Source organism: Morone saxatilis, unplaced genomic scaffold (assembly GCF_004916995.1).
Source record: "Morone saxatilis isolate NCDOM2014 unplaced genomic scaffold, NCSU_SB_2.0 Contig21, whole genome shotgun sequence".
NCBI lineage: Eukaryota > Metazoa > Chordata > Actinopteri > Moronidae > Morone > Morone saxatilis.
The window spans coordinates 21005513-21014608 of record NW_023339774.1 but is presented as its reverse complement, the minus strand read 5'-3'; the positions used below and the strand labels follow the sequence as shown (position 1 = coordinate 21014608).

General features: G+C 39.6%; 1 protein-coding gene across 1 annotated transcript in view; it reads right to left on the bottom strand.

Moving 5' to 3' along the window:
* The window catches only part of pitpnb (phosphatidylinositol transfer protein, beta), a gene marked incomplete at its 5' end in the record, with an annotated part of 11632 nt that extends 5014 nt beyond the window's left edge, over positions 1-6618 (bottom strand). Inside the window, 6 exon segments of the mRNA XM_035668555.1 lie at positions 1191-1274; positions 1736-1810; positions 3295-3302; positions 3524-3615; positions 5399-5544; positions 6588-6618. Of these exon segments, the coding sequence (XP_035524448.1) occupies positions 1191-1274; positions 1736-1810; positions 3295-3302; positions 3524-3615; positions 5399-5544; positions 6588-6618 (436 nt within the window).
* Between the last annotated feature and the right edge of the window lie 2478 nt (positions 6619-9096).

Below are 9096 nucleotides of genomic sequence, written 5' to 3'. Positions count from 1 at the left end.
AGCAGCAGCAGTAGTAGTAGTAGTAGTAGTAGTATTATAAACCACTGTGCAGTGTTTTTCCCTTTGAGAAGCCTTCAAATTCATGCATCCGTTACTCAAACTGGACTTCCTGGATCAAATCTCATATCTCACTTGTGCCTGAAGCAACGCACCCCCTACCAACATAATCCCCTGCAATGTTTTAACTCAGGGCTGATTTCAGTTCCACACAGGGCTCCTCCATCACTGCTGCTACTCTGACAAACTGCTGGGAAGAAAACTTGATTTAGTTAAGTTTAAATAAATCAGCGGGGATACATGAGATCAAGGAGCTCTTGTATTTCTCCACAAAAGCTTCATTCAAATTCTGATTATAAAGCAGTAAAAATCTACTGTTAACTAACACTGAGCTGTTAGTGATATTGTGGTGTTAATGTATCATCGCTAATAAAAGACAAAGGACAATCTGTAGGCACCAAAGCCCGTCTTACACTGACACTTACTACTGATCTAAATAACTGACAGCACAATCACAGGTCTGTTTTTGGATGGATTTCCCCTTTAAGAACTTTTTAGGAGTGACTCTGAACGTACACACAAAAAACTAGTAAATCCTTCTGTTGTTTTTCCTAAGAGCACTAACCATTGTTAACATTTGCTCAGAGCTGTTATTGATTATGTGAATTCTTTATAGCACGATGATTCACAGTTTGTGACTAATAAAGAGGGCTGGAGACAGACTACTGATGTGGGTACAGGCAGTTATAACTATACTTGCAGAGAAAAGAAGAAAGAATGCTTTTTACTCAACTGCAAGTCATTATAGAGGGAGACAGTTTGACCATTGTGAGCGACAATACAACAGTTCTTCCTCAATCTAAATATTAATCGAGCGGCCCCTCAGTCTTCATCTTTAGCTTGTTACTGTAATTTAAGTATTTTATAAAGTTCAGTGAGGCTTCATGTATACTGGCCATGATAACTGTAGATAAATGAAGTTGATGAGTGGTTGCATGGCTATCCCGGCTCCTCTGCCACTTTCAGTCAACCTGTATGACCACACTCTTCCTCAGGGTGGAGACATCCTGCTGTAAATCAGAGTTACCAACCCTTGCTCACCAGGCTGTGTGCTGTCTGATCACAGCCAATCCACTCAAAATATTTTTAATATCTTCCTTGGTGGTGGTTTGTTAAAGCCCTTAGAAACTCACCCCAGTGGCCACTTCTTCTTTGTTTGCTATATCTATGGGAACCACCTCCACAGTCCTCCACGTCTGCTCGTCCAGGTCATGGACCTGAGACACAGAAAGAGAAAGACAAGCAAGTAAACTTCAGCTACGTGCACGGGACATTCGAGACACTTTGTTTTTTATTTAAATATGTAGAGCATAAATCAAATGAGATTCAAATTCAAAACCACACAGATGTGTTCTACCTTTTTCTCCTGTGTGTCAAACTATTCGGCCCAATAGGCAGCATAAGATAATAATAATGATAATAATAATAATAATCTTTATTAAGATGGGTGTTTTTTTTCTACATATAGTGAGTTTTTTAAAGCTCTGCCTGGGCTTTAAGAGTTTAAATTTATAACAGAAAAGCCTGCAATATAAATAGGGGGTGTATAGTTTGAAAGGGGCATTTATCAGGCAGGGAGGGTCTAATGAAAGATGCTCTCACATTGCATTATTGGAAATGTAGAATACATATTGATATGAGGGTCTCAGAGTCTGGATATCTGCTTCAATTTACTTACATTTTCTACTGTTCCCATGTCAGGTTTGTGCCACGTCTCGATCTTAATCATAAAGTCGTCCTTCATGTACTCGTTCTGAAAATCAGCAGAAAACACAGTTTCACCAGGGGGATAATGAATATTTGACCTTTGGTTTTTAAAAAAGGGATTCAACTCTATTTGGAGCCATTACTGAGAAATCAGGTATAGCTGCTAAACTGAAGAAGGTGCAGCTGAATCTCAGCCAGCACAAATGGTACAAGGAACGCCATGAATGGAGGATTCGGAGAGATGTACTTAAACCCTACAGCTAAATCCCATTAACTCATCAGACAATTAGACTGAAACAACACTAGAGATGCTGCTCTGCTCGGCTCAGATCTATTTCTAACCCTCACAGCAGTGGCTCGCTTGCAGGTAATGTACAGCAATATTAGGCAGTGAAAACACGCACCACAAGACAGAGAGTGGGATCAAATACTTGTGTTAGCCTGCTGCAAGCATCCAGTAATATCTGTGTAGTGATCATAAATCTCAACATTAAGGCCCAATCACAGCAGCATTTAAAACCGCTAAATATCACAGAAAGAAATCAACTGATTTCACTGGAATCGCAGTGATCAGTCGGCGAAAGAAATCTGCGCAAATCTTTTGCTTCAAATTCAAATCTGTTGAACTTTCACTTGCAAATTTGCACCAAAAGCAACCATCTCGACGGTGCTGACCTGTGAGGGAAAGGGCAGGCAGGGAAGGGCAAAATGGAGGAAGCTAGCGTAGCTAATGAGCTGTGTTGCAGCATTGACTTTTATTTAACCTCCTGTGTTGTGTGTGGGTACAAACCGCTCCACACAAGAGGAATGGTTTGCAGACAGTTGTGTGACAGGACTCGATGGCACAAATGTGTCCCTTGAAGACCGTTAATAACTCTTTATTGAATGAAATGATCCGGGGGACAGAACCCCAAGGGGTAGTAAACCTAGTGCAAAGGTCAAAGCCACCTTTATGATCAAAAGAGACATTTAAAAATCTGTCTGGAGCCAAAGACACGTTTGAGCCATATAATGTGTAACAGGAAGGCAGCAGCGTTGGTGGTGACAACAAACAAATCTGTCCACGCACTATTAAATTCTCCATTTCCTCCCAGACTCTTTATAGATTTGGAATTAATAGCTAGCTGGGGAGACTGAGGACTAACAGCCAGTGCTATTGAGGTTCGGCATAATATAGAGGAAAAGATGCCCCGTCGGGAGGTAACGTATGTTAGTTGACGAAATGTTAATACATTTGTTCGGTGTGTGATGGCTATACATTTTTACAAGAGAATCCCTTTAATTTAACTACTAATTCCCATATCATTTGTTGTCAGAGGCGCAGGAGTCCACTGCAGAGGGGCTAAAGAGCCACAGGTCGTCTTCCCCTGGATTAGTGCGAGCATGTTGTCAGGCTGGCTAGCACAGTAGCCGTTGAGTAGTCACTACGTCACCAAGCTTCAAGAACCAAATACTTGTAAACTTTTGCTGTTTTACTTTCTGGTGTGATCAGGCCTTAAAAAGAGTTTAAAAGTTTGAGAAACAACTCACCGTCACAACTGCAGAGGAAGGAAGGAAAAAGGAAACAAAAGAAATAGTTAGCATCAGTATCAAAAATCAGGTCGACATTTACCGTCTTTGAAAAACTGAACACAAAGTACATATGGAAAAATACTGTATACATCCATAAAATGTCCATTTAACTGACGCTTTGATTACAAGCACACTGCAGTGAACAGACAGCAAGTATGAACCGATTTACTCTTCGGTGTGAACTTACTAGTGCGACAGTATGGGTAGGCGTTCCAAGCCTTTTCGTGAAAAACTAATGCTCCCTCTGGTGCAATCATCTTCACATAACCTGGGACTTTACTGCAGTGGGAGAAAAAGAAGACAGACAATCAACTTCATAGTCCTTTTGAGAGGAGTAAAACATCCCTAGGTCCGGAGCAGAATGTGTAATTAAAACCTCAAATAAGCTAATTTTGTCTTGCCTTAAGGAGCCTCCTCGGGCTAAATTAAAACCTTTTATCAATTCTAGTACTTGTAATGAATTGTCTTTTTTGTTGTTGGTGGCACTCGGCCAAAAGTCTAACACCTATTTCCTTCAATATCAAAGAACCAGTCACACAATATACATGTACAGAGGGCGGACAAAATAAGAGGAAACACCTGACACAGAAGTGGATGACGCTTTGTCTTCAGAACAGCTTCAGATCTCCTTGTAGTTCTACATAGAAATTCAGTTTTTTAGGTGGGATATTAAACATTTGATTAAAGAGGAAGGCTTCAAGTTATCTGAAAACGATGGTGGAGAGAACCTTCTTTTCTTCCCATAATGATGTGTTCTATCTCGGGACTGGTGAGGCCCGGAAAGGTCGTGAAGCTACTCTTGAATCTGTTTGGCAGGAGATCCTGAAATATGGAGAACATCACGCAGGAATGGTGTTTGTCCTGCAAGTCAAAGCTGGTTCAGTAAAATGGCTGCTTATATTGGCCGTTGTACAACCACGCAGAGTAGTCATAAACACCTAATGTCTCCCTTCAGATGGCTGCCAACACATTTCTGCCATCAGATTTAACAGCTGGCAACGGGGATGGTCTGTTAACGTTTTCCTGTGATCCAAACAAACAACCAGATGGAGGCAAAAAGTCAGATCGTGTTCCAGTTGCCAGCGCTCCGGCTTTTATGTGCCTTACTTCGGTTACTTGTTCGGGGCGTTGGCCAAAAGGTGATCACAATGCAATAAATGCCACCTCTGTGGGGTTGTCATTCATAAATAATAAATATTAAGTATCAGTTTTATGCATTTAAGGCTGTCACAAAGGAGTTTCCTCCATTCTGCGGTACAAACTGAGGCTGCACATGTTCACCTGTCTCTCCACTAATTGTAAAGCATGCAGTAGCCAGCTAAGTTATCACTGTATGTGTGAGGTTCTCTTTTTACTGGAGGATGATCTTAAACAGTGTTCACAAGACACTTGAACTGGTATGTTACAGTCATTTTAAACATCTTTTCAGTCATTAAACTGCTTACAAACCTCTCAAAACAGGTGGAATGACATCAACAATCTGTTATTTCTGATCAATCTGTGCTATAGACAAGTGAAAACACATAAAATAATACATTTTAACTAAAACAAAGCAGGGATTATAGCCTACATGAGTGATCTGATATTAATATTTTCAAGGATTTAGAGAGTAAAAAAACCCTCATTGATCTGTGTCTAGAATTCATGTAGGCGAATTGATAATTTAATGAAAGGATTGTCATTAGAATTTAGTCTTCTTTATTTTGGTGACAGCAACAGCTTTTTGTGAATCTCCGTTATTAATTATTCATGACAATTTGGCAGCCAAAACACACAATGGTTCAGTGCAGCATTTTCCAATATGACTGTGTCACTAAGTGCTCTCCTGCAGCATTATTTCCTCCAAGTCTGAAAGTTGAGGCCATTTTTGCTTGTTCACACGGTTTTATTATTCACTATAATGGGATCATCTTCAGGAGAAATTGGAAACTATTCAGGACAACTGTTCTTAATTCGGTCACAGCTGGTCACCCTAGGTGCTTCCATTATTTTGCCCACCCTATGTAGATCTTATACACAACCTAAGAGTATATTAAAAGCACAGTTAATTGCCAAGACTTGCCTCTTTAGATGGTATATTTTATGTGTGTATTGTCCCTTCTCCCCATCCTTCTCGTAAGGTTCGTTCTTCAGCACTTCGATGCCTTCTCCTCCTCCCGTCTCATTCTTGCTGGCCTCAGCCACAGAGTACAGCTGCCCTACTTGATACTGTGAGAAACGGGAAGAGAGCGAAGACACAGAGTGAATACAACGCCTAAAACTACAGGGACGGATACTGTGATTATTTGCTAGAATAGGCGAAGACTGGGCAGCTCCCCGAAGCAAAGGCAGGTGCTTCAAGGATGCAGTACCACTAACAGACACTGGGTGCTACACAGAAGATTCTGTATTCAAGTCTACTCAAAAAGCCCAGATTTCTCTCTTTAAATACATCTTACACAGTATTGGATCTATATCTGAGGATCTAAAAGAGGTTGTGTGCTTTAATGTTTGTTAGCAGGAGTCTTTGCTGATGTATTAGGTGAGCTTTTAACTCAAATTAAGGCTTAAAAATAAAAATCTTTAATTTAATTTACCAACCTGTGGCTGAGCTCACAAAAAGCCACATCCATGTTTTTCTACAGTCAGGAAAAACATCTTAAATCATTTTAAAGTAAGTGTATTCTGCCTCCGAGTCATATGTTTTAATATGGAGTATTAGTGGCTTTTTCAGGATGTGGCTGCTGATACAATTATTGTGAAGAAATACCAAAACTAACAGCACCCCGGCCCTTTATATCTCATTAAAGCTAAATGCTCTACCTGCCAGCCACAGTGTTTCTCCCCCTGGTAGAGAAGGCTGTGAAATAGGGCCAATGTATGATGTCAGTGAATATCACAAAGGGGTCTGGGCTCACTGAAACTAAAGTTGTTTATTTTTTTGGGGGGTAAAAAGAGCACAAAATAAACTGCACACAAAAAAAAAGTGATTTCTATTAAGATGACAAAGAGATTGCAGTTTTTAAAAGGCTGAGCTCACAGTGCGAACACCACCACCAGCCTGTCACACCAATACCAGCGCTCGCTAACAAAGGCTGTTCTGTCTTCGGACGTGTCGCAGACCGAAGAGTGGAGGAGCATTGTGTGTACAGGAGGAGATAAACACAACATGCTGAAGCTGTAATATATATATATATATATATATATAACACTTTAGGAAGGCTGCCTTTAAGAGAATGGTGTAATGTAAACGAGGGCGTAATGATACTCACCTCTTCCACAGAGACTGGCAACACTACACGGCTGAGAGAGGAGAAACAGGGGAGGGGGGGGAGGAAAGGGAGAGACAAACAGATAAGTTAAACACATCTGTATTTAAAAAGGAGTAAAATGTGACACAAATGTTAAAGATTTCCCTTTTTTACACTTAGATATTCTTGTGATTTTGCTTTTTTTCTGTATTAATATTACCACAAATGCTTGGAGCACTAAAACACATCGCAGTCTTTGTGATGATGAGGTATCGAGTGACCTAACGAAGATGGAAAAACACGAAGTTGTGCATAAACTTTACTCTGACCATCTTTGGGGAAAAAATGAAGTGGCCCTGTGCTAAAAGAGGACAATGTGTCTCCCAGTCTGAACATGAAAAAAACTCCAGCTTCAGTCCCCAAAAGTATGTCATTCGGTTATAGCTGACTTTGTATTCGTAACAAGTTTCCTAAACAATGACATTATAAAAGAGTTATCTGAGAGAATTATTAAGGTTTTTAATTTACGTGCGACAATCCAGCCATCTAAAAAGTTCAGTATTTCATGTATTTATTCAGTTCTGGTTGGTCACTATGTAGTTCACGTGGTCCGGTTACGTGACGATCAGAAAAGGAGAAACTGACATTTTTCAATCCAGAAAAATAACTTTTACAATAGTCCAACTTCTGTAATGAGAACGGTTCAAACCGCAGAGCAACCAGAGCTTAATGCGCTGCCAACGTATGGAGAGGACAGCTCAATGATGCAACGAAGGAAACCACTGAACACACAGTAAGAAGGGACGTTCTTCCCTGCAGCTTCCTCTCAGGCCTCCTCCTCCTCTTCCTCTCACAGTTTCTGCCTAGATTGGCAGATTCAGCACCCCACCCTTAACCTAAACATGCACTGACTGATGAAGCTTACAGGGGGGGGGGGCAGGGTGAGAAGGCAGCCTGACAGTTCCTCAAGAGTTACCAACTATTCTTACAGTATTAAACTATTATTATAACCAATTCTGCCCAATCACAAGTACAGTATGTAAGGAAGAGCCCGTATCGATCCTTCACCATCCCTCCCAAAGCCAATCACCATTTATTCTGAGGCGATGAATCCTTGTCAATAATTCTACATAAAAGCTCTGAATTCCTGGCTAAATCTTTGAAAATATTTCTTTGCCTGCAACACATCATAATCTAAAGAATATAAATAATGCTAAACCATAGAGACAAATTTCACAAAACTACACCTAGAAGAGAACAATATGCTACAATATAACTGTTATTTTAATAACTGAACAAAGAGCCTGTACAGTACAGCAAAGTGCAGATCTGCAGTATTGCAGCTTTAGCAGTTTATAGTCTTAGCTTTATACGTCCTATCAGTTTAGTTATAGTTACCTCTTTAGGCTTAGTTATCAGTTTACGGTTCAATTATATGTCAAACCACCCTAACCATTTCTCCTACAATCTTTCCAAAACCCCTTCAGCCTTAGCATAATCCACAAAATACTGCACTGGAAGAAACTTCTTCTACAAATACACAACTATTCTGGTATCAGCATTAAACTATTATATATAACCAACGTCTGCCAATCATCAGCGAAGTACGTATTTAAGGGAAGCGCGTAATCGATCCTCCAAGCCAATGCCGAGCTGAGTCGAGGCGATGAACAGTAAATAAATGACATAGAAACTAAATTGTGGAAAGAAAAAGTATTTCTATTGCCTAAACAATGAAATCTAAGAATATAAATAATGCTAAATTTAGAGGACAGATATATAAAATAAGAAAGAGAGACAAAACAAGGATAACGGGTATTTAAAATATGAACCGAAATGGCTGTAACAGTTACAGGAAAATGCAGAATGTCAAGTTTAGCCAGTTATTAGTTTAGTTATAGGTTATATTAGGTTAGTACTTATAGTGTTAAACCAACCTAAACAATTTTCGTCTAATCTTCCAAAACTTCAGCTTTGTTTTGGAAAGTAATCACAAATACTGGGCTTGGAAGGAACGACTGTTCTTTCTTTAGCTAAATAATATATACGATCAGAACGTTGGTATATTCATCCAGGTAGTTCAAACTATTTTTAACTATCTAGGAAGCGAATTAATTCAAATACTAAAAAACCTATATGTTCTGCCAAACACCACAGGTACAGTGTGTTAAGGAAGAGGCGTATCGTCCTCCCAGCCAATCACACTTTTATCGAAGGGAGGGCCGGATTCGAACTTTTGGTTTATAATTCTATCTGGGCGTCGCTATTCGATGGTGTTGCGCATGATCGGCACGCCTTAGTAAATATTAAAAAAGTGGGTGTGGACAGTAATAATGAGTTGGCTAAATACACAAATATGGTAAATTAAGTAGGAGAAGCTAATTCACGAACTCATTTACATTAATAAAACATAAGTATGTATATTTTAAAAGTTTATAAATCTAAATATAAACATTAATATGTATTCATGTAGTTTTAAACGTGTCAGAGAGGGCGCAGTTGTACAATGGACTTCTCACGTTCCCGAAGA